At 38.9% G+C, this 27084-nt stretch overlaps 1 protein-coding gene across 2 annotated transcripts; it reads right to left on the bottom strand.

Annotated features, from left to right (window-relative positions):
* Positions 1-27084, bottom strand: LOC131574329 (disintegrin and metalloproteinase domain-containing protein 22-like). Of its 2 annotated transcripts, none has more exons than XR_009276464.1 (5): positions 27067-27084; positions 21180-21280; positions 20563-20629; positions 7978-8101; positions 1-6726 (listed from the first exon to the last, which is right to left on the bottom strand). XR_009276464.1 is itself a non-coding variant. In XM_058828769.1 (5 exons), the coding sequence occupies exons 1-5, from the start codon at positions 24166-24168 to the stop codon at positions 6706-6708; spliced, it is 447 nt and encodes a 148-aa protein (XP_058684752.1). In that variant the 5' UTR covers positions 24169-24693; the 3' UTR covers positions 1-6705. The 2 variants fall into 2 exon arrangements, 1 of the variants encoding a protein (XP_058684752.1); XM_058828769.1 differs by lacking the exon at positions 27067-27084 and adding an exon at positions 24035-24693.

The raw sequence follows: 27084 nt of genomic DNA, 5'->3' as shown, positions 1-27084 counted from the left end.
CTTGTACCAATAATCAAACTAAATCAGCGTTTGCTGTTCTACAGAGCCTTACAATATTGCATGATTAGCTGCTCGCACCACTCTACTTACAAGGTCAATCAGGCCTATATACAGAATTTCTAACATGGTTGTAAAAATAGACTCTCCATGCTAAAGTTAGAATATATAAGGTCTTAAGGCCTCATGTTGATTTTTTTAAACAAAAGCTTTATTTTTTTTATTCAGAGGAATACAGAAACAGAAAACTAAAAGCTTGTTGCTTTGACATTTTATGCTCTAGTAATTAAAAACTGTGTTGACACCATTTACTTCTCCCTTAGAGAACATGTTTTTTTTTAACTGCTCTGTGCTTATTTTCCCAAATTTTTCTCATCTCATTCTGAGTTATATGTCAATTATGGCCCATCTTAAGTATCAGAAGTTTTTAAACAGTTTAAAGCTGGTTTAGCTGAAGAGATTTTGAAACTGGTATAGACTGGATTATAAAGAGCTAGACCTGCCAGACCTGGCTAGGTGAGACAATTTGGAAGCCAGGTACAGTGTGTCAAGTGTGAGTAATATCTGTGTTCTGAATTTATTTTTACTGCTTGTTTTTCTTACTTGGCTGAGATAACTTAGGAATGTTGACTGTTGTAGTGCTTTTCTCCAAATACTAGCAGAAAACTGTTGTGGAATGACAAGATACCATGTGCCAGGTACACAAGATGCTGTTTCCAAAGCTGCAGTCTACATCAGCGTCCATACTTGAGACACCAGAAATTGTTTCCATAAGCTGACTTAGAAAATACTCAAGTCAGAGCAGATTTTTAGCACAGATGACAGAAACTATTACTTCCTTTCCTGTTTCTGATAAAATCATGCTTAAGAGAGTCCTGTCTCTATTGTAGCTATGTTTACACAATTAATTTCACAGTTTCTTTTTTTTTTTTTTTTTTGCCTTATTAGGATAATAGTTACGTGCACACAGGAACCTCACTCCACTGTGCAGACATGGGGCCACAACCTGCACATATTTTTGCAGTTTATTCAAATTTGTTTTGAGGAATCACAGAATATTCTGAGGAGGGGACCCACAAGGATGATCAAGCCCAACTCTTAAGTGAATGGCCCATATGGGGATTGAACCCTTGACCCCAGTGTTACTAACACCGTGCTCCAACCAACTGAGCACATCAAATGTGATCAAAGCCCAATCCCATGTTGCTGATAATGTTGTATGATTTGGAAGCCATGCAAATAGTGGGTCATCAGCTCATCCATTCTAGGTATTCAGTGGAGACTGAAATAAACGAAATAAAATTTGCCTCTTAAAAAATGAGGCAAATAACATCATATTGTGATTGAAAACAGTGGTTCAAACAGTCCACTGTTATCCCATGACACTGATACTGAATTTAGAGAAAGAAACGGATGATCTTCAGATTTGGAGCAAGAGAAACAGGAAACAGCTCAACTGTTAGGTTCCCAAACTTGGTGATTAAAGAGGCTTAGCCTTCAACAATTGCTACAAGGTGTGAGAGACACAGTAAAGCTGAGTCACCAAGTGGTTTTTGCAGTAGTATTCTGGTTTAACCACAAGTAACTAAGCCCCAAAACAGCCGCTTGCTCAGTCCTCACCCCCAGTGGGATGGGCCAAGAGAATTGGAAAGGTAGAAGTGAGAAAACTCATGGGTTGACATAAGAACAGTTCAGTAATTAAATTTAAACAATTGTAGTAATAATAAAAAAAAAAAATGAAAAGGGAATTAACAGAGAGAAATAAAACCCAAAAAGACAAGACTTGCATTTCATAAATGCAAATGAAAATAATTGCTCACCATCAATAGACCAGTGCTCAGCCAGTCCCTGAGCTGCAGTTCTTCACTGCCAACCTTCCCCCTGGATTGGTGCTGAGCATGGCATCATATGGTTTAGAATATCCCTTGGGTCTGCTGTCCAACTCTTTATGCACCCCAAGCCCAATTGCTGGCGGGGCATGTGAGGCACAGAAGAGGCTCATGGCAAGCACTGCTCAGCAATAACTAAAAAATTCCCTGTATTATCAACACTGTTTTCAGCACAAATCCTAACCACAGCCTCATACCAGCTACTGTAAAGGAAATTAACTCATCCCCAGGCAAAACCAGTGGAAAATCCATGAGACATGAGGCATCATCACCTGATTATAGCATAAGCAAAAGATCAAAGAATCATTAAATGGTCTGGGTTGGAAAATACCATAAAGATCATCTCATTCCAACCCCCTGCCATGGGCAGGACTTTCTACTAGACCAGGTTGTTCAGAGCCCCATCCAGCCTGGCCTTGAATTTTTCCAGGGATAGAGGATCCACAGCTTCTCTGGTCAACCTGTGCAAGTGTCCCACCACCCTCACAGTAAAGAATTTCTTACTGATATCTCTTCTAAACCTACTATTATTAACTGCATTGAAAAGACCCTATCCACAGTGGGAAAAGGTGACCAACTTAGCAGTTTTCTGATGTCAGCCAACTCACAGAAGCTGTTAGTGGATAAATGTTTCCATTGAAACATTTATGAAAATGATGAAAGCATTCATGAAAATACTTTTCAGTAAGAGTGAAGAGGGGATTGAAGAGAACAGGAGCTCACTGAGTTTTACACTGGAATGTGATAATTTTGCTTACAACTAGGTAAGGGATTTGATGACAGAGCAAGTCCTAAGGGCTAACTGAAGAGCATATCCTTTAGGGTTATGGAGTCTCATCCTTCTTTCACATTACATTAAATCCATGAATCAATTAATTTATAAAGTTACAGAAAATTTAGTCAGAAGTTATAGAATATGCATGTTTATAATAGTGTGCGTACCCATTCTTAGCTCTGGTTTTGAAAAGAGTCGTATCGACAAGACCAATCAGTCCAAACCAGCAATAGGGATTTGAGTAAGAGATTTCAGTACATTAACTACGGACACAATTTCTTTCTGATTTTAGTTCAGGCTATACCTCAAAGGTCCACTTGTTCAATAGCACAATCAAAATTATTTCATGGGCACATGAACTCAGCAGGTTCAGTATCTCATAAATCATTTGGAATAAGCCATCTTCAAAGTCAAGTCACACTTCAGGTGACTGGCAAGTTGTGACTTCAGTTCACACTTTAAGCAAAGACAGGCTGTATAAAATGATCAATCTTCTTGAATCTAGTTACTTAAATATAATAAAACTATATGTAAATTATCAGTCACAGCCATCTCTGGTATATTGCCTGAGATTATTAAATTTCTTAAGTCAACAAATCCAGAATTAGTAGGTAAATCTTTACTTGTTAAACTGTGGCATCATTGTGCAGCGTTATTTTTAGATACAATCTCAATTTTCCAGTCTCCATCAGTTAGTCATATTAATTTTATTATAAATTACACAGGATTCTTCTCCCACATTGAAATACATAAAGGTAACTTAAGTATATCTCATCCTGCCTGTCCTATGCTCATGTAAACAATTAGTTCTAGTTGAGAATTGATAGCTTCCTCTCTTCAACAGGCATCTACAGCATAGTTGGCAATAACTATTTATTTCATTTATTAAAATAAAACCAAAATAATTGCATGAGTCTCAATGAGTCAAAATGACTGAACTATATTAGTGACAAGTACTCTATTTTAGTCTGGATGAGGTATTATGCAGCAGTTTATATTGCTATTGCCAGTGTAACTACCTACAGTGGATAAAAATATTTGCAATCTTCAAGGTTATTAATCTGTCAGCTTTCCAACACACCACATTTTAAAGTAGGAAATGACAGCTTGTAAGCAAACAACTCCTCTGTCCAACCTCTACTGGTTTGGGATGCTCACACAGCCCTGCCAGTTCAGGTCTCCCAAGTTACCAATCTGATGCAAAGTTCTCTGCAGAAGAATTTTGCAAAAACACAAGTCCTGTGATATTCTCACTCTAGACCACCAAAGTGAAAATCAACATTTATTCAACTTAAACTTTGTGCTCATAACTAGACTTCCAGTCACTACATATCTCCAAATGTAAAGGTGACTGTTAAAGGTACACTACACACATGAGTATCATCATATGCTACAAATTAATTATACCAAAACAAAAGAAGCTGGAAGTACATACTACATTGAAAATACAGTCAGGAGGGCCATTTGTTTGCAAAACATGAAGCCATGAACATAGCAGAAAGAGCCAGTATGTTATATCCAGTTCTGTCTGCCAAATCTTGCTGCTTCTTGGTAAGGCAAAATAGAAAGAAAAGAATAAACAGTGGTAAACGTAAGACATGCACAGAAATCTAATGAGATTATTCAAAACAATATGCCAGTTTGTATCCAAAGAAATACTATAAAAGGCACAAGATGAACAGTCCAGTTACTAAAGACAAGATATGAATATGGAGGGAAAACCGGCTTCCAGGCGACAGAGTAATACATCGACGATCAGGTTATCATAATATCCTAATGTGGGTGAACCTCTTGAGGGTCCTGCTCAAAGTCCAGTGAAATCAACAAAGACATATTGATTTCAAGTTATGGCTCAGACCCTAATTTCATAAGCTACATGCTATCAATTTGCTTTAATCCAGATAGATACCCTCAAAGTAAATATTTGCAAAAGATATTCTTCAGTGCAGATTGATATATTTACCTTTCACAAAAATGCTGAATCTTACCCTAAACCAGTTACAAGTGACTGTCTCCTTCCAGATGGTCAGTCTGCACCCACTTATGCTCACTTATATTTGTCTTTTTCCAAATACTTACCAGAACCTATTGACTGTGCAGGAAAATCATTTGAATGCCAAGGCCAATATTTTGTAATCCAACATACAGCCTAATCATAAAATATAATGCTTCTAAAAATCTTACATATTTTACAGCTGCCAACATCTTTAAACATTTCTTAATTTAATCTTACATATATCTGACTTTATTGAGACGTAAAAGTTAAAAAAATACATTAAAAGGCTGCAAGTGTTGGGTTCACTTACTAAAGGAAATACATGAAAGAGGTAGAAGATTCAGAAACACCATAGATGTTCCCATTACAATAATATCTAATTAATCATACAGCTGTTGGTTAGGGTGTTCAACTGCACCACAAGGTTGGGTGTTTTATTCTGCTATTCTGCGAAACTACCTGAAGCTAAGAAGTAGTCAGTTTTGGAAAACTAGAGAATTATAAACTGATTTAATATGGTCCAGTTTCTTAATAACTGAAAATTCCCAGTCAGAAGGCATTTGCTTTATAACAACTTTGCTTAGAAGTCTCAGGTGTTAGAAATATAACCATCAACTTATACACAAGATTAACATGGTAAAGAGTTGTTCCCCCCCAACCCATTATTTTTAAGCTAAATTCACTTGTGCTCAGTTTAATGCCCCAAAAAATTGTCAAGGGGGCTTCAGGGGCAACAAGCATAGCATTCAAGCACATGGTAAAAGCAATTCCAGTAACAAATTAAAATTGAAAGACAGCAACGAAACTGGCCACTTGCCCAGCATTGTTATTATCTAGTGCAGCAAAATTGTTATGCTTCTCATAAACCTATGCCTTGCCATCTAAAACAGTGTCTGAAATGCTCTATCAAAAATACACAGCAACTCTCACAGACAGACTTCACATCACCACATCCTGAATTGACCACTTAAGAGTATTCCCAAATGTTCAGTAAGTTTGGGCTGCACATGACTTAAAGACTCTGTTGTCTGCCAAATCATTCTTGATTACACCTGTGAGAGGATACAGTGGTTATCTTGCTAAACATGGGATTTTGGCTGGTTCCTCTTATGATGATTTAAGACAAAGTGCTGCTGTACTGGTTTCTGCAGTCTACTGTACAACTGAGATTGTCAAGACAATATAAGATGCTGAAAAGGTTGTATAGATTTTGGTCAAACACCAGTTTCTGAGAGACACAGTTTTACAGTAGTGTACTTTCTGTAATTCCAAGGATATCTGCTCATAATATTAGAAAATCTGAAGTGTGATGATGTTAGTCATGACTGTTTCTTTAGGCATTTGGCAAAATACACATACGTATAACAGCTATTTTTGACATTATTGAATTGTTTACATATATACAATCTGTATACTGAGATTATAAACATGTAAGGTAAAAAAAAGATATCTTTGTTTGTTTGCTGTTTGTTGTCAAATAGGTACCTTTCAAAGCTTGAAATCCTGTCACAAAAAAAAAAATCCTATATTTCTTATTCCTGCATGCTAGTCTCTACTACAGTATGTTGTTTTTCCCTTACATGTAGAAAGTAAAGAACACAAGGTTCATGCATACAGCATACAAGTTTACATCAGCTGGGCTCTCCATGAGGCATGTTCCCAGTTCCACTATGGTCTGACTCAGGATTGCAGTAAACCAGAGAAAAACCTCTCTTACACAGAACTGGCAAATGGACTGCAGCTGGGATTCTATGTCACCATGCGGAACAGCCTTGTCACATCTGGGCTAATTATTCTCTGTCAAATGTTACGGTTTTGGTGGTTCATCAAATCCATAAAATACAAGTTAACAAAAAATAGAAAGAAAAAAAAAAAAAGACTGTTTTTTCCTTTCCATGTGAGGAGGTTATCACTGCAATATCATGGGCATCTCTGTTGATCTTTCGAATTGTCTGAAGAGAAGATGAATGTGCAGTGACTCAGTGATGCTGAGTTTCTATAAAATCCAAAGTAAACAGTTCTGATGTGACCCCAGGAAAACAGTGCAGCTAGATGGATGTCTCCCATAGCTGGAGAGGGGGAAAATGAACACAAACACACGTTGAACACCAAAATAAAACAGGCTGTCACCCAAACAGTGCAAGGAGCTTGTTTGGAGAACTGCATCTACACCACCTGGGTCACCAGATCTCCTCCCAGCCTCTGGTGGGTATCTCTTCACCAAGTGAGCAGACTGAAGCATGTCAGCACAACTTGCAGTTGGCATAGTAAATGCCCATGGCTGGGAGTTCAGTTTTCTTTTTGAAGGAGAAATTTCAATAAAGCATCAAACTTGAACTAGACAACTTTTACCTTAGAGTTACGCTAATATTAGTGTAGAGATAACTTCCCATTTTCATCTATCTGCCTAACTCTGCTCAGAGCAGCATGACTTTCCGCTGTGGATTTGAGCTGCTGCCAAAGCAGCTCCAGGGCTGAGACACGTCAGTACAGCCCAGGATCCAAGCTGCCTTGAGAGACCCTGTGCTGCACCTCACACAATCTTCTGCCCCGAGCAGCACTGGGGGAGCAGCTTTCAAGTTCCCTCGGCAACACCCCATTCCTTTTTTCTTCAAAAAAAAAAAGGACAGAAAACAGCGATGAGAATCTCATCAGCATCAGCAACATGAACCAAGGGTATTGCAAGTAAAGCTCCTAAACTTCAGGACTTTTTTTCTTATTCAAATACCTGCTATGTTTGAATTGATACAAAGGAAACAAAATCCTTTTGGAACAGATGGAAATCTCTCTGTATGGAGCATTACTATCCACCACACATTCCAGCAGCTTCTGGTCACTCTAGGGGGGACCAGGTCACACAGCAGTGAAGTTCCTCCAGGCATGCAAGCCCTCCACACACTCCATAACTGGAACTTTTTACATTTCCATAAAGCTGGAAAGCAGCCATCCCCACAGCCTGAATAAGAGCTGCTGGGACAAGGGATAAGAAAGGAGAGGCAAACACACCACTTGCTCCAGGGCTGCCTGTACTCTGAAGCCCAAAGGCTTTCCAGGGCACATTTTCAGCTTGAAATGAGAAGAGTAGTGAAATCTGGGCTCCAGGGCAGCTTTAAGAGCAACCTGAAAAGCTGCCTATAAACACAGTTGTCGAGCCTTTATTGCTGCCAGAGGCTCAGCAGCTTCAGAAGTTCAGGGTGCAAAGGAAGTGCCACTCCAGCTTTCCTTGTTGGTCAAAGGTGTTAATCTGCCACAGTTTCCTTTTGAAAAACTACCAATAAATCAAGCCCCTAGTGAAATGCAGAGAGAAGAGGGACACATACCCTGGCACTTTGCCTGTTGACTTTTTTCTCTTCATCAGGAAGTGGTGGCATCGGGTAAGGGTATTTTCTGCTGGAAGCAATAGATCCAGTGGATGAAGATGGAGACTTTGCAGGAGACAGTGTCCTGAGATGTTGAAACACACAAAATAAATGTGATGTCTTTGCATTCTAGCACTGCAACAGCAACTGCCATTACTCTGAAGCTTGGTTCAGAGCCATGTAAATAGCTTATTATTAGCTCAATATCAGGGGGATAAAATTGCTTGATCAGTAGTCTTATAATTTCATTATATGAATAAAGGTATTTAGAGATTTCAGGAACACTGGAAGAAAAATAAATGCTACTTCTTATTAGAATTGTATAACAAAAATGATTTCTTAAACTGTTTTATATGGTACTGTAATTAATCATTATAAAATTATTAAAAACAAATCTGCAGTTGAATAAATACAGATCTAAAAGATAAACATGGCATTATAAAGCCTAAATAGAATCAGTAATTGTATAAATACAAGCTGAACAAATGTCTTCTCCCAGTGACTAAATGGCAATTATGTGTCTTTATGCATATCTTACACATCTCCTAAATTACAAACATAGCAAATAAATGTATTATTTTTGTAACATTAATTTACACAAATGCATGCATTTGGAGGCCAAACTGTTAGTTGTGAAGTAACAAAGGCATATACAAAGTGCTAATAACAAATTGTTATACATGCAAGCATCATACAGTGCATATTGTTCCAGCCAAAGAAAGAGTCTGATGAGAATATACAAAAATGGACTGATTAGTCAATGGCAATCAGCATTTCTGTACAAGGTGAGTAGAGTAAGCAGGAGCAAGTAAATGTTTGTATCACATGAAAGGCATTCTTTTCATGTCAATAAGGCAACAGCACATTATTGACTGAAATTTTATACCCAAGAAAAACTCTTATGCTTCTGTTTTGAGATTCTGCACTTTTCCCACTTGAGAGGTTCCTATCAGGCTCAAATCTGGGCAGAGTAAAATGAAAAAAAAAGGCCTCAAAGTAGAAAAACTGAGCTATCCTGGCTGCCTTGTCCTCTTGCACTGACCAAGAGCATTTACCACAGGAGGCCTCTTAATACCGAAGGCACATCACTCGGCCCTCCCTGAGCACTGCTATCTAGTATCTTCTGATTTAATGTGTCCCTGAAGATAGAAAGTTTCCATAACAATAAGTGAAATTTATTTACCTTTAAATAACTGTACTTTTATTTTGGACTACTGTATCATTTTGTTGTGTCTGTAGCTCCCTACAACAGCACATTCTCTTGCCTCCCATACAGACAATGACTGATGGTAGCCACAAGCAACAAGGTGTCAATGGAAATTATATGATGAGAGCTCCTTAGTCTGGCTCATGATCCTCTAATGCCTCATGTGGTAGCCTCTAAGTTCAACAGCGCTTAAAAGATTTACATTGGTACAATTATCCAAACTTGGAAGCATACATCTTCAGTACCTGCACACTATCACCCATTGAGATGAACTGGACATACACCAATGTTTTCAGGGAAAAAACCCTCAAACAGTTACTGCTGTATAAAACAAGGTTTCCGTATGTCCGACATCATGGATCTAGGCACCAAACTGTGCATGCAAGAAAACAGGTTAATTTAAAAAAAAAAATTCCAGTGAAAGGTTGTCAACAGTGCCCTGCTGCTCACTATCCATACAAGTCCTCTCATTTCTGCCTCCACTTGGACTAATATGGATCACTAATAAACTATTTGTGGATCTAGAATGAAGAATATAAGGAGAAGAGAGAGAAGAAGGAAAAGGGGAAAAATAAGAAGAGCAGATTTTACATATTAATAGTAATCCAATTCTTCATAAATTTTGCCCCATTGCTGCAGTAGAATTTTAAATTTTAGTTTTAAAATTTGTAACAACGCATTTGGAGATCAGAAACAAGGAGCTGGGCTAGTGGAATCTGACTTGGCAAGTCCTATCAGAAAGCCCTATAAGGTAGCACAGCCAGGGAGTGGCTCAGAATGAAGGCATCTCCCATCTCTTTCACCACACCAGGCACAACACTCCCAACACACCACAGGCTCTTCACATTTTAGATATTCTTAAGAGAAGGCCACAGTGAGAGGAAAAGCCACAGCCAATCTTCCTGTCCATCCATCTGAGCAGGTGATCCTGGAAGGAGTAATAATGCCCCAAAGGATGGGAAATCTTGAGTACTTTCCCTGCACAAGCAGGTCCTCTGACCAGGATCCCTAATGGAGCCTTTTTATCCAGGAAACTTTTCACCATAACTCAAACACAATGCTGCCTTTTCCAAAGATTTTGAAGGCCAAGCCTCCAGTGTAGCTGCCTACATATCCTTCTCAATCCCCCTTTGCACTGCCTGCTCGCCTGTAGTTTGCACATCTGAGGTGAGCTTTGCTGCTCAGCTGCAGCTGCAACACTGCAGCCATTACATCAAGAATGCAGTTGCACACTTAGAGAAATGACCTTGCCCTCCCCTCATAGGGCCTCACCACTTATTTTTGCTATCGAGTTACATGCTGGTTTTTGTCATCTTTAGTGCCAACTACTGAGACTGTGAACATACATGGCTCAGCATATGCTCACAGATCTTACAGTGTGTCTTCTGTGATAAACATTGTTTGAGGTGGTTTGGTCACCTTTTAGGTTGTGCCCTGCAATTGTGTATGTGCTGTGTATCCCAGATTTACATATACTTTAAATGAGAAAGGTCATGCCTGGCTCTTTCTCATTTATAGGATGGAGAGACAGCATTCAGGGACACTTGCAGGTAATGCTGGGGTTAAAGGTAGGAAAACTTGGCAGTTTTGGTCAAGGGTGGGATCCACTCAGCTTTCACTAGGGTTTCAGTTCTCCTGCAATCAAATCCATTAGCTTTCATGCCAAATGTTGCTTCCAGCTGAAACTTACACAAGAAACCAGTACACACCACAACAGAGATTCAGAGGTTTTACTGCCAATCCCAAATGAAGCCATGCACCTCACCTGCAAAAATTCTAATTTTTGACCAGAAAGCAAGACAGAGTGGCCACTTTGTGTCTTTCTTTCCTGAAAGCTAAAACTAAGAGTGTGTGGAGACCATTCTGTGATTCACAACAAACACTGTGGCACCAGGAAGACATCTGGAAGCAGTCCCTGCAGACTTGGGCTACCTGCTCAGCCTCCTGTCCCTAAACAGCAAACGTTGGCCCACAAGAAACATGCAAAATGTGTCACTCGGTCACACAACTAAACATCTTGCAATTTGGAGTGTTATTTTAGCTGAACTCAAAGCAGGTGGTCTCTACAGATCTGAACTGTTCATGATCTGTGAGTAATTCTCTTTTGCAGACCTAGAAATAATGTAGTGAAATTCAATTAACATTCAACCTGGTGAAAGCATTTCAAACCCAAATATAGACCCTATCAGCCTAATCTTTTAGGCTGAATAATGACCTAATGAATAATGATGAATAATTTGTATGACATCATCAGCCTAAATCCTACATTATGAAGTTAGGATCTTCTAAAAAGATGGGTGTGGCTAAATATTTTAAAGTAAGTTCCTTTTAAAAGCTACAATGTGCACACATGTCCTCAGAAAGAGCAGCAGCAGAGGGGAGAGGAGGCTCATGGAGGAGCTGCAGAAGAGACAATGGTTATGGCTTGAGCTGTCACTTGGAGCAGTGAACTATGCCTCAGAAGCAGGCACTCACATGCTTCAAAGAGCTCCTCTCCCTAACTCTTGAAACAAAATCCTGATCCTACTGACATCAGTAGGCATTTTTTCATTGTCTGCCACCAATAACAGTATTTTGCTTTGGCTGTAATATGGAAGAGGCTAGTTTGTTTCTTTTTTACTTTGAGCACAGTCTAGAGCTGCCTCAGGAAGAGCAACTTTGCAAGGGCTGGTGATGGTTCTGGTCTCTGCTGGATGCTCACAAAGGAAGGTAATGGAGGTGGTCAGCTGAAGAGGAACTGAGAAAAATCAAGGACATAAAAACATTAGAAATAGGAGGGAAATGACAGCCTACTGTCTCCTCCTTCCATGCCCCTTCTCGATGCCCTTCTGATATGGAACAGCTGTTTTCCTTCTGCTTATGTGCTCTGAGTCTCCGTCTAAAAAAAATCCTTTGTTTGTAAACTACTTTTGTATTTAAATAGAACTCATAAAATATAACTTACTGTAAATACTTGCATTAAATCAAATGTAGGCAGCTCAATAAGGTGCCTTCTAGTCTTTTTTGTTTATAATTATCTACAGAAATGCCATGTTTGGGGCTTCTGGCAGTTTGTTTCCTGATTCCATCATGGCTCCATCAAGTCTTTCAGATTCAGTGAGAATTCTGAGTAATCCATACCCATATTTCACAAGGCTAGCCTGTGCAGTAGACATTGTAATTGGCAGCAACCAGAATAAGCAGTCTTCACACAGTCTTTATGAAGCACATTTATAAAATAACGTCCCTTACGGCAAAACTAAAATCAGGGAGAGGCTTCCTGCCTGATTTTGTTGCTGAGGTTATGTGCTAATAGCCTGGCATTCAACATCAAAATCTAGATTAGTCTTTGAGCAGGAAAATGAGTTTTCTTCACGGATCTTATTTTCTTACAGATAAGACTCCGACACCTAGGAGTTTTCTGGAGCCAGAGATACCAGCTACTATTATTATTATCATTAATAAAAAGTAATTATATAGAAATACCCATCAGATTTGTAGATTAGAAAATAATTTACTAGGAAATAGGTGTTAGAGAGACAAATTATGATTTGTACAGGGTTTTTCAAGTAGATGGAGGAAATCTTGGTGATAACTAATATCTCTATTTTTTGAAAATTTGAAATATTCTTAGCAAATGTTTTTGCTATTTTTCATCATTTTATTTCAACTCTTCCTACAACAGCATCAGTCATTACCATATTATTCCTAAAGCTACATAGGGAAACAAGCAAAACAGCAGTATTACTTTCAGGACACATTTAAAAGAACAGAGAAATCAAAGATGATTAGTGACATGAATATTACTCAGCTAAATATCTGGTGTAAATGTCTTTTCCTTTCTGACCCATAAAATATAGTACCAGCTGGACAGTCTGACTTCAGCCTGTTTTATCAAGTAAGATCTGTTTTGTTCTGTTTGTGAATCACTTCACAGGCCCAGGCTCAAACCCAACCAGAAGATGTTCTAACACACCATTCTAAAGAATAGTCTTTTCCTGTCCATGCTATCATTAAGCAAAATTGCATCTGATTTTTGTGGAGAAACTGTTAGTTCAACCTCTTGTAAACCCACAGCAACTCATCTCAGGAGACCTGATCTTCCATAATGTGTCTGCAGAATACTTCCCCATGATTACCTGATTTAATTAGGACAATACAGATTTCTAAATTTATTCTAGTTGCTCTCTGATTTCCAAAGGTAACTGCTGGAGGCAGTGATTAGTAAGCTTCTATGGTGCAAAAAAATTGATTTATGGTTCATCTCTGCTGATAAATACCTTTAAAACTCACATGGGTCAGCTTAATCCTCATCTACATGCCAAAAATGCTTGGTTTATCTCAAATACAATTAGAAATGTGACTCATTCAGTGTAACAGCTGAATACCCTCAGGGGCAGGGTACACTCCCATCAATTTAATCTAGTTACTAAAAATATACTGATATTAAAAATGAAAACCAAATTATGAGTATGCAAACAGATTTTTAAACATATTTAACCTAACCATTTAAAGTAACCTATTTTAAAATAGTGCTATCTTCATATTCCATCAATGTCTTTGTTTATGGCTACCAGAAGCTTCTGATATAAAAACCCTGAAAGACAGCCATGGGGTTATGTTATGGTGGGCAACTCTTGACCTTGCCTGAACAATAAAGGTCAAAAAGTTATTTTTAGAAACAGTTTTGGTAACAAAACATACCTCACTTCTTATGTGAGTTTGCCTAATTTCAGCTTCCAGTGACCTTTGGTCATTATCTGTCTTAGTTTACTAATCTAAAGGACCTCCCACACTCAGAGATTTTGCTCTATATGCAGTGATGTGGACTTCATGATCAGGTAGGTGTTCAGCTGCTCCATTAAACTGAATAGCCTGAGGCTCTGCAGTCCTTTCTGTATTTTTTCTGGGCTTAAATCTCCTCAGTTCTGGAAGGCGCCTGCTGAACTGCAGACACTAGACCTGGACCCTGTATCCTGGTGCTGAAACAACCAGACTCACAATTCTCCCTGACAGAATGTCCAAGAACCAAGAGACCTGTCTGATACCAACTGGCACAATCACAACAACATCCTGTAAGCCTTGGATTCTGGCACTGGGGATATCTTCTCACTTTTCAGGACCGAGATCAGGACTGACAGGCTAAAGTTTACTCATTTTTCGTATTTGTTTATAGGAAAACTTTTCTGCAGCTTACTCTGTCTGTGATTTATGAGGTGTTGAAAACAAACCGAAATGGGTTTATAAAGTAACAATTTCATGGTGTTTCAAGACTTTGGGACATTTTTAGTTCTAAAAATGACTAAATTCCTACTCTGCCATTTAATGTCTGCCTGTTGCACTATTATTAGGTCTACTTGTGTAGAAAAATTAAGATTCTATTTACTTGTTCTTACCATCCTTCACTGTTTTGGCTGAAGATTTTGCTTATTATTTTGATTTGTGTTTCTGTAACTACCTTCATTTTTGATATGTCAGCTTACAGCTTCATGGATTTTGTTCACATGTTATTTGTCATAAATTGTCTTCCATTCTCTCCTATGCTGGCTTATTTTTTTCAGTTGATGCAGATATCTGTCTCAGCTGTGGGACAGTGTCTTTTGGGAATCTACTGCAACATTCTCAGTCTCTTGACTCATGTCCAGCAGGGGCCCAGCCTCATGCATGCTTTTTCTCTGTAACTTGGAATGTATCAGATAATGCACACTTTTCCCTTTCAAAAACAAGTGATATTGCTGGTTGAACCCTACCTCACTTGTAACAGATTAATTAGCCGTTTGAAAATTAGAGCACAGAGTATATTCTCATACATTTAGTTTTCCAATTCCAATACATAAATGTTTTCATTGCAGGCTGAGGGTAAAATATCACTACTTTTTATATTTTTTTCATTTAAATTTTAGTATGCACTATATAAGACAGTAGGTAGAGTCAATGTGTTACGAAACCACTTGCTTCAGTAAATTAACATTCTATTTAAATTAATACTACTTTATTAGTGATAAATATGTCTCATGCCCATATAACACTATTTGGCATAAAATGATGAGAAAGCTACTACAAGCTATAGATGATGGTGGGAATGCATGCACTACACACACCCTTTTCAATGGCTTCATTAAAACATTCAGAAAAAATAATTGTAAATTGCACATGAAGCCAAAAACAGACATCAAAATGCAGCAAAAGAAGAGGGGCCCTTTGCACCTAAGTAACTTGTATTGATTTATACAAGGTAGGAGTCCCAAGATATTTGTATATGCTGGAACAGCTCTAAAAAATGAGAATTATAGAATTAATTTACAAAATACCTAAAGTATGGTCCTTCTGTGTTTTTATTCACATCTTCTACCCACTTAGCTACATTATATTCTCTTTTGAACCATGGGTTTAAATACCTGCAGAAAGCAATGGAAGGAACAGAGAAAGCAGAAGAACAAGAATAGAAAATCTGAGAACACACAGCACAAGCTTAGCAAGGATGTCTTCATCCCCAAAATGCAAGTGAATATGGCAAATAAATCAGTATGGATTTGGGTGAGGACTAGGCAATGTGTACAACTGCATGAGAAAATCTGACCTACAACAAGACTCATATGTTTGATTAATCTGGAAACTCTTTGGGATACATCATTCATTTAATGCCTTAAGGGTAAAATTCACTCCTATGCAGAGGGCCAGCATTAAGCTCATGGTTTGAACTCCCTCATGATGTCAAAACAAGGATGAAGGGGCATTTTGGCATGAATCATGAAGTTTGCTTACCAAATAAATACTTTTACACCCATCTAGATAAATTGCAAGATAATAGCTAAAGAAGCACAGGACTCGACCCTTTTTACAGGAATGAATTTCAGCCTCATTGCGTTAAAAGGTTTGAATTCTTTGCCACTATAGTGACAATTTTTACACTTACAGGCAAACAACCCTCTGATTTTTCAATGTTCATTTAGTTTGGCTTTAATGGAGGTGGGCTGCAGAGTTATCTCACATTTTACAGAAGCAATACTGACACCAAAATCACACTTTTTAGGAAAAAAACTCTGAGTTGTATACTCATATTAGTTACATTAAAATTATGAAATAAATATGATGCTTAATTATCTGACAACAGATTACCCGGGAAGAAGGAAATTTTTGCAATAAATTTTTCCCACCAACAAGATAAGCAAATTCCTCCCCCTCTGTCTCATTAACAAAAAAGGGCGATGCAAAAAATAGGAGTCTGCCTGAACCAATTTAAAGTTTGTTCTTGTTACATATGAATGGCAACAATCAAATGATTATTTGTGATCACCATCTTTATAAAAGAGAAACTAGCACAATGAAATAGGAAACAAATTTTAACCAAGGAAAATGGGAAAGAAAATTCCTCTTTGAGTTATTTTTGATACTTCTGGTCCAATTCTTGCCACCCTTATTTATGGGAGTGATTGCAATGACCTCACACATGAGAACAGGCCTTGCAAGGGATTGTTCAGATGAATAAAAGTTGGGCCAAATCATGTCATTCAACCCCCTCCACATTTTAAACATTGATGACAACAAAAGCAGCAGCACTTTTTCAACTTCTTTTGCTCCTTTTTTGCTCTGGAACGTCTCTTCCCCGCCCCGCGCAAGCACAGCCACAGCTCTCAGAAAGTACTCGCCCTCAGCCATAAGTGCTTCTAAGTAGCTTCCTCAGCTCGCTTATTTATCAGGAATCGGGAGTGCTTTATGCTTTCCATCTTGGGGTCTTAGAGAAAAAAAAGGTCAAAAGCAGTAGCGCAGCAAAACAGAGGAACCACAAGTGAAGCAACAGGCTGATGCCAGCGTCACCAGGAGCCAATAAACTTCTGCTTTAGCTTTAATTGTACATTTTCTTGTACTCGCTGCAATTCTTCAAACCTGCATTTTTTCATTTGAAAGTGTCTTTTGGTAACCATGAAACACTCCCAATCTGGCTTCCTGGATTAGAAAACTGTAAGATGCTATCAAAGCATGCAATTGTTGCACAACCATGTTGCAGGGTTTCCTGGATCTGGGTGTATTACAGACCATCATTCACCACCTCAATCCATCTGTTACAAAAAGGTTAAACTCAAGTTACTGCAGACCACTACATGAAACCATTGGAAAGCCCTCAGGCTAATCTTTCTGGCCACATGTTCATTAGTAATGGCCAGAATCCATATTTCCTTTGAGTGAGAAATTCTGCTTTGAAACAGGGTGTCCTTACGCATAAGCCTAGAGCTAGACCCAACAGCTCAACTTGGCTCATAGCGCAACATGCAACAAGGCAAAAGACCTGGGCTCAAGAGTACTTGTACTCCTCAGGCTGGCGAGGAGGAAGGGTAGCTAGCGCTGCATCAGCAGGAGCACCTCCAAGCAGTCACGGTGTTTTGCCACAGTGAAACTATCGTATACTAGGGAAGGGACTTTTCACAGGATAAAACGGCAGCCCAGAATGCAGGGGCAGGTGAGACTGACCTGTGATCCCGACTCCCTGTTTGGGGGGGGTCAGAACCCCCTGGGCTTATGCCTTGGGCAGGGATTTGGTGGGCGAGAGAAAGCCCAGGCTCAGATGCATGGGTTACCCGGCTGCAAAAAGACAATATATAATAGAAAGTCTAAACCAAAGATGTTCGTATCAGTTACAACAACGAGGAAGACAAATGCTTATAGGAAAAGCAGTGCAAATTAACAAAGGTCTGAATTGCTATCTGTTCCTGGGACCTGTTTTAACACAAGCTCCCAATTAAACTGTCAACTTATTCAGAAAACTCTCATCATTCCTGGATAACTCTAATTGATTTTAATAGAGAACTATTTATCGGGCCATTTCATCAGCCATGTTTCTGAAAAAGCATTTGGCCTGTTGGCATTCCTTCCACATGTAATGAACCATCTGCCTTTAGTAAAGAATAATTATTTTGTTATAAAACATCCAAAACCAATTTAAAATGTCCCAAAATATCTTTAGCAGTCTCCTCAGAGCTCCATGCTTAGCATAAGCCTTGTTCATGTATGTTAGGTCCAAGGGTCATGCTAAGGTGTGAGCAGGACTTTTTCCAGGAGCTACCCAAAGTGTTTGCAACTCTGTCAGTGCTGCTCATGAGGCCTGCAGACTTCAAACCTTGCTCAGTCCTTAAGAAATTTTATTTAAATGATTATTTGATGTTTGGCTGTATATAAAAAAAGTATGTGCATAATGCATGCAGTTACTGCAGACTCATGCATGCAAGTATCTTTGTAGGCAACCACACCAGTGTGCTTCTGCTAAAAAAAAAAACTGAATTCTGAACAAGGTATGGCATTAATAAATCAAATTTATAATGGCTAACTACAGTCTACTAATTACAGGAGACCAACACTGTTATCCTTTTTCTTCCATCTCAACAAGTATGCTTTATTGGACTCCTAAGGGCCACACAGGTGGACTTTCTAAATACTGCTTCAGAACAGATTTCAGTATTATTCTGTATATCCCAAACAAGGTAGAAAGGTAAATTGGTCTGGGAAAAGCCTCCACGTATTCTGCAGCATCCTCAAAACAGCTGGTGTTGCTTTTTTTAATTTTTTTTCCCCTAAATGACTAAATGCTGGTCACAGTTAGATCATTCTCAGTTCATTTTCTCTCCTTGCAAAACAAGCTGTCCCTCTAACCAGAGAGATAATTGCCCTCTAATAGCCCTGGCAATTCTCTCCATTCCCCACTGAACTGACACAGCATGTGGATCTTTCAGTGGGAGCTCTCTCTCCAGCTGGTGACAGGACTGCCAAGGAGACTCGGACAAGCCTTTCAGACCCCATCAGGAAAAACAGTATTTTCCTGCCTGGCAGGCCTCTCCCAGGAACACACACACTGTGCTTCATCCCTGAAAGGTTGCTGCATGGCCCTTGGGAAGTACCAGCCTCCTCCCTGTAGCATCAGGGCTGCTGCTGGGTTGAGAGACCACCGTAACAAGCAGCAAGAAGGAAAGCAGAGAATTAGGCGGAAATTCAGGGGCACCGTTAAAATAGAAACAAATACACAGGGGAAAAAGATTTCCAACTCACAGTATCTCTGTCTGTCTACTTATTTAGTGCTCCAAAGTTCTTAGAGCAAATCTCATTTGTATTTGGCATTTTGGCCAGACTAATTCTTATTTTATAAATAATAAATTTTGATTTTATAATAAAATGGTTATTTTATGCAAGGAGGAAAGAAAATGAGAAAAATAACGTTTCAGTAAGAGTTTATCAGCACAAAGAGCACAGAGACTCTTGAGATAAACTCCTCCAAGGGCTAAAATTTCTGATTCCATGATGCCATTTTGACCATGCAATGTTATAATTGCAATGTGCATCGAAGTATTATTTCTGTAATTTTTAACATAGGGGTTTATCTATGAACCCTACTCACCTGAAGACAGTGCACTGTAGGTGAAAAAAAAGTTTCAGTACAAACTCAAAATCCCCAAATCAAAGAAAATGGGGCCCAGAGAGCAGTTAGCATTATTAGCTTCCAGCAGGGTTGATACCAAGGCCATTTGCCCATCAAGGTGCAAAGTTAGTAGTCATGATATGGGGAAGGACACTGTCACTGCCATCATGGTCAAAGAAGGGGACATTCATGTGGGGTACAACAGCAGGCTAGTGATTTTGACAAGCCCAGAGGTTTCCAGCCATTCACCGCCCATTCATTCACAAGAGGGGCCTGAACCAAGAGGTTTAAGTGCATAAGAAAGGCTCTTTCAGTGTGGGGAGCACTGTACACATGGGCTCTTTGGGAAATGTAACCAATAAATCAATAAGCCAGCAACTCAAAACTGTAGTGGAAAAGTCTGGGGATCAGTCACTTGGTAGAGATTTTGATTACCCATTTATCAAAGGGCTTACTCAAGACTGGCTTTTTCAGGCTTACAATGGCAAACTTCAAGGTACTCTCAAAGCAGATGCCTCTCCTAAGATCTCCAGGAAGGTATGCAGAGATACAAATCTCTAACTCTGCAATGGTCCAACCCAAGGTGAAGACAAGGGTAGGAAACAGGTTATCAGAAACTCAGTATTGAACCAGGATACACTCAGCAATGGCAGTTTACTGTAGACAAAAGCCTGCAGTGATGGTGCAGGCTGCCACCATCACTGGGAATTGCTATGGGAACGACTGTGAGGAAGCCTACATAAAAAAAGAAAATTAATAGTTAATTTTTAAAGAATACATAAAAAGAGGTTGAATTACATTATCCAAACCATTTACAAGATTATCAGTCAACAACCAGAATAGGCCACAGAGCAAAAATGCAGCTGTCTGCTTTTCAGTACTCTTAATTTCCATCTACAAAACACAAATATGAAAACTCTACTTTTTGGCTTTGCTTTTTTAAATTCAGACTTACTCAGTTGAATTAGACCGTGGCCTAAATCTTTTGCCTCTGACTTTCTTTCTGTTTCCTCCTATATTACCTGAAAGAAATCAAAGGACAAAGACAGTAAAACAACTTGAAACTCACCTGCCCCATGCCAAACTGTATATTCTTTTTGCATCCATAGCAAAAGAGTTGCTACCTTTAACTTTAACCATTTAAATTTGACAATTCTGTTCCTCTTGATTTACCTCACACACTTAGGTTATCTTCCTCTACTTTTTGCTGCAACTGTGCAGAGCAAAAAAACTCCTTTATTTCAGCTGTTATTTGGCAAAATCACTACACTTCAAGAAGAACACTAAACACTGCCTGATAAAATCACAGAAGCTGGCAACAGTGAATATATTTCTTGTTTTTTATGTTAGCTCACACTGGAGGGAAAAATTACATGTAATTTCTTTGTGACAAAGCACAGTGCAAAAAAGGCACTTATGCAGGGTGCTGCTAAATCCTAATTCCAAGTTAATAACAATTAGCATAATTTTAAGGAGTCATGCTGCTGTCCTAAAATCAGCTAAAGTTTCAGCAGAGCAGCAATGGTCCAGAGGCTGGTTTCCACTGTGGCCAGCACAGTGGTTCACACTTACCTTGCCAAGAATTACTCCTAGGCCTCCCATTTTCACAAATGTCTGAAATATGTTTTGTGTCTGGGATCCTTTCACTCCAGGAATGAGATAATCCATTTGACCTGGAATAGGAGGGCTCAGATGTGGTTATTGTTAAGGGTATTGTCTCACATCAATGTTAGCTCAGTGGTTCGGTCACATTCCCGAGGCCAGTGACAAAACATAGCCTAAGGTCTGTCTGCACTAGCAGAGCATCCAGGATTTCTGATTAAACCCTGCAGTTACACCTTGCAGCTGTCCCTGCAGTGGTTCCATGTGCCCATGTTCAAGAGCTAGGCATCAGTACTGCTTTCTTTCTTGTCTGCTGTGGAATGCACGAACAGTGGCGCACACCAGATTTCCTTTGGATTTGCAGCTCTGCCCCAGTTCCTAAATGGAAGATGCTCTTACAACTGTGCTCATTTCAAGGCTTTTTCATCTCACAGTCAAGCACATCCCGCCTGCAGGCTGCCCACTCCCTCCTTATGCTGCTGCAGGAAAGCCAGGACAGCTTCCCTCACCCCACTGCTACCAGACTCAGGGGCTCAGGAGTGTGTGACAAGCATCCTCCCACACAGAGCTGGTAGTCCCAGGAGAGAGGTAACTCTGCCTCATTTTTTTCTAATTTTGAACATTTATATTTTATCAGCCAATTGCTGCAGTATATACTTCTAATGCTAAACTGAAAGCCAAAAATAGTCTTTTTATCTAGGTGCTTGGTGCAAACTGTTTTTTCTTTTCTCTTGTATTGCCTCTAAGAGCCAGAGATGTATATGGTGATGTCCAACTTGGGGTTTTGCAACAGGCTGCCTCCTGTTGAACAAGAGCTGCTGCTCAGCTGTTTGCCATGTGATCTACAATTATTTCCAAAAGAGAAGAGGAAGTTGAAAAATTCATAATAGATGGCTTACTTATTACAAAGTCTTGCTTCAAGAAACTATTTTTGTAGTTTTTAAGTCTGGATACTTGCATTTTTCAGTCTCTGCTTTCCTTGGAGGCATCTGAGAGATGCTCTTCAGTTTCTAGAAGCTCAGGCTAATCACAGCAACACTGAAGTAAGCCCAGGGTTTCATTAATTCAACCTTAATCACATCATGAAAGGTCTGAGAAACAACAGATTCACTGACAGATTTTCAAACATTTCCTCCTCCTAAAAGTCCCTTTCAGGTTCAGGAGTATCTTGCTATATAATGTTTTTTGTCTTTGCTATTTCAAAATAGCAAGAGTTATCATTAAGTTATGTATTAATCCTTGAACATCCTCTGAATACCAACTAATACTTCATAGTGCTTTCCAGCATGGAGAAGCCCAGGCAGCCCAGTCACTCTAACATCTCCCAAGAGATGCCATCCATACCGGCACAGAGAGGAAATCAAAACCAGCTCAGAAGGTAGGAGGTAGCACTCTGGGAATTCAAACGGAAGGACTATGTCAGCTGTATCACAATGTTAATGGAATATTTGTCAGACTTACTTTTTCAGACTTGACAGTGGCACAACATACCTGAACTGGTGGTGGGAACAACAAAACTCTCTAGTACAGACAGACCTTAGAAACCATTAGCTTTTTGGAACAAATAATAAAGAGAGACATATGAATTAAATGAAGTATGGAAAGAAACACAGATATTGTGTGAAAGAAGAAACACATTAAATTACAGTAATTAAAAAAAAACCTTTTTAAAATCGGTATTTAAACCTGATAGACAAAGCTGTGAAAACTTGCTTTCCCAAGACTTTTTTCCAAAATTTTAACCAAATTAAAAAAGATTCTCCAACACAAGAACCCACATATCTAAACAGCTGAATTTAAAAATTAGAGATAATGAAGTAATCAATCCTGGAGTTTTCCTAATAACTTAGTCCTTAGAACAAACTGAATGAAGTTGTATATAAGATCAAGCTGCTATACCAAAATAGCAAATGTCACTACATATGTGTCCCCTGCATACATTTCTCTTTACTTTCATTGAAACAATCGCAAAGAAAATGGCTTCATCAACTGCACAGTTGTAGGCTGCTTAGTGAAACAAGAATTGAGAATTGCAATTTCCCATGAAGCAGTTCATGACTGTCAATTCCCCTAGGACACAGTGCTTCTCATAAATTGTTTTACAGTTCTAGCTGGAGATTTTCATATAAAGAATCGTTAACTGCAGAGGAACAGTGAGCATCATGATCTTAGCAATTACAAATGGCTCTCAATGCTTTTAAATGAATCTTCCCTTTTAAAATGTTGGATATTTTAGGTAACTGGAACCAATAACAGACTTAGTGAAATCTGATCAAGGGCAAAATCTAATTCTTTCTAATCTAATGACAGCAAGCAGAAAACGACAGAAAGTCTTTGTAGAATTATTTTCTAAGATAACACTTGGCGACCATTTAGTATACTAGTCTAGTAAATGGAATAAAATGCAATCACTATCATCTTTAAGAAGAGAGAGCAGAAGTCTAAGTCAACACGCTGGATTAATGACACTGACAAATAAAGATATAAAAATAACATTTATATTGATATTGAACATTTTATGTTTATAACTATTATTGAAGCAAGACAATGTTCCTTTTCTTTGATTACATGACCATGATTAAAAAAAGCTGTTGGCGTTTTATTTAAATTTTTTTCAGCAATTATTATTACAGTCTACTTGAAATCAACTCTCAAGCAGGGATATTATGAAAATTTTATTAAACAAAAATTGCTTTACAATTAAAATTTTTTTATTCTGGCCTAATCATACTAATTAGCAACTAAGACACAGGAGAAAAATCAGTAATCAAAGCAAAAAGGATACTATTTCAAACATTCCACAAAGAAAGAAGAAAGAGTCAAACCTGCTGCAAAACAATGAAATGTTCTGACTAATGGAATAATGGGTGATGGAACAGGTAGAAATCTGAAAATGCGACAGAAAAGCAGACCTCTTCTTAGAACTAGATGCAGAGTTTGTGCTGACTCCAGGAGGCATGTCGCTATAAAAAGAGTCGGCCTCTCCCGGCTTTTTAACATAATCTCCCTGGGGTATTTGTCTGAAGTGTAATAAACATTGTAGAGTCAGAAAACATGACAGGAACTAGAACGCACACAAACATGCACGAACATTAGTTTAGAAGAAAGAGGTAAGGATAGCAATCCTTGAGAAAACCTGTTAACCACACACAATTATTAATAAATAATTCAACCATCTGAGAGAAAACACCCACACACTTCTGTTATGTGCAGAAAAGTAGATTATGTGGTTTTGGAAAGGGAGAACAAGGAACTGGTTAACTGGTTAACTCCGGTGACAATTTTCAAAGTGAACAGTTGGTGATTCTTGAGACACTGGATAACCAGTCCAGACATTTCAAATACCTCATCACGCTGGTTGCAAATAGCACCCTCAGATGCAGCACCAGTACTGAGCCTAAGCTGTATACATGCCTGCACCAAAGAGGAGCTCAGGAAAAGTGAATGCTCTTTTTCTTCTGAGATAGATGTTTCCCATTTAACTTTTGTGATCATGATTTAATTCAAAAGTAGCAACCTGTTGAGTTGTTTAAATCTCTGGAGGACAAAACCTACAGTTTATTAACTGATTTCTTGTGTAAGGGAACTAACACCACTGTCAGAGATTCTCAGCTACTCCTGATTACCACAGTAGTAGACTCCGTCTGCCAAGATACGCAAAAGTGATGTAACAGTTTATCCTTTTCCAGAACTCAGTTACGGTGCATAAAACTATCTGTGCATTAGAAAGTTCTAATCAAGTTATGCAAAGCTTTTGCAGATGGTGAATTCATCGCCAGCAGAGAATACCTGCCATGCAAATATTCCAGTTATAGTTCCACCAGGTTTAAAAATCCTCCCAAGTACATGTAGTTCCTTTGACAGTTGACTGTTTCATAATATCAGCATCAGTATTTATTCAGCCTCATACTTTCCAAGATGTTTTTGCCACAGTCTGCCCCTATTAAGATGCACATTTATCAGGCTGATTCACATTCAGATTGTGTCCAACTACAGACCTAAACTGGGACCTCTCCGTTCCATATCTGTATTTCTAATGCTTCTGAAGTATGTGAAGTATACAACTATATGGCACACAAATCATTAGTGCAATGCAGTACTTCCACATTTCATCTTCTAACACCTCCCAAGTCTCAGTTCTTGTCCCATTCCTCAGCTGCCACATGGGTGTGTTCAGAGTTGGCTCAGTGTGGGCAGCTCTGCTCCCCAGGGTTCCTCTAGCACACTGCTCTCTTGCTACTTCATCAGAAATAACTTCTCCCATGTAGCTGTGCCCTTTAAAGCCACACTATCCCAGCTGGCAGAATCCTTGCTAATTGGCTCTTCTTACCACTTTCAGTTTACTTGATTCAGTACCAAGTATCATCCTTATGTCATGCTCAAAAATACTATAATGGCTTGTTATTGTTATTTAAGGAGCAACCATATTTTCCTTTAAAAAAAGGGACAGTCTGGACAGTCTGGTGGGTATCTGTTCTTCCATTTATGGAGCACTCCTTGTACTCATCCAAAATTATTCTATTTAGAAGTCAGCCTAGACAATTTCATTTCATGCATGAAGGAGATTTACACAATAAATATCTTTCTCATCTTTAAAATGAGGGAGTCCTCCATTACTTGCAGAACCCACAGCTTACACTGGTTTCCACTCTGCCTGCGCTCTCAGACACAGCTGCAGACTGGCTGCACACTCAAAGCTCTCTGGCCATAAAGCAATTTCTGGAGAGATGAAGATATCTGAAGAAGTTATATTCTCTAATATTCCAGTGCAAACATACATGGGTTGGACTCTGTTTCGAGGTTTTGTCTGCTCTGTCCTCAGCCAATACTGAAACCTCCACAGTAGAATGACTTGATGGCCATGTTAGTCTCCATGCATAGATACATCAGTTTCCACTAAGCAGCACCAAACCCTTCAATTCTGCCTTCCTTGTGCTGGGTGGCATTCCCTACCCACCAGCCTCTGCATAAGGCTTCAATAGCGTTGCCTTTTACATGTTACTGCACCTGTGGCCTACCTGACCCTGTAGCACACAACCAGCACTTGACTGTGCTTTTCCACTTTTTACAAATATTTTGAGCCTGGCAGAGAAAGCGCTACACAAAGGGAAATGGAGAACAAGCACAACGGGTAGCAGCAACAAACAAAGCAGCAGCTTGGACCAGAAGGCAATGATACAGGCAGAAAACAGGGGAATTTGAGAAATCCTCTTCTCTGTTGGGGACTGGGAGAGGAAGGAGCCAACTCCTTCCCACAAGACCCATCTGCCAGGCAGATGCCTGATCAAAGGGAGGTGGTCTTCCAGGAGCCAAACTAAAGTCACTAGGGAAGTAGTTTCTTTTTGGCCACAAGCTTGAAATGGTGAAAGCTCAGCCCTGTGCTGAAGCCAGTACTGTGCTTTAGCTATGAATCAATCAAACAGGGTGGCGGGAAAGAACGGGCTCTTTGTCCATACAGCAATTTAATTGCATTGTATTTTTAACTGCAAAGAAGCTCCAGGAATTAATTTGTCTCAAAAGGCTCCTGAACATCATGTTAATATTAATTATTCAGTTCTTAGCCTCCCAAGAATACTTTCATCACTAATAGCCAATTTTCAGTCTCTCTTATTGGAAATATTCTCCTGTTTTCCTAAATAAAACCATCTATTGCAGAAGTATAAAAAACATTATTTTTGCTACTGACTCCAGTGAAATCAGGATTTCAAGCAATGCATTATAGAATATTGATTTCATATATTATTTAAAATATGATAACCCATCTCAATATTTTCTTTGTAGCATGTAAATGAGCAAAATTGATTAAAAGCTATTTTCAGAGACTTCTAGAATACATTCTACTACTTTTATCACATACCTCTGTCTTCTGTAGTTT

This window comes from Poecile atricapillus, unplaced genomic scaffold (assembly GCF_030490865.1).
Source record: "Poecile atricapillus isolate bPoeAtr1 unplaced genomic scaffold, bPoeAtr1.hap1 scaffold_249, whole genome shotgun sequence".
Lineage (NCBI taxonomy): Eukaryota > Metazoa > Chordata > Aves > Passeriformes > Paridae > Poecile > Poecile atricapillus.
This window is presented reverse-complemented; position numbering and strand designations above follow the sequence as displayed.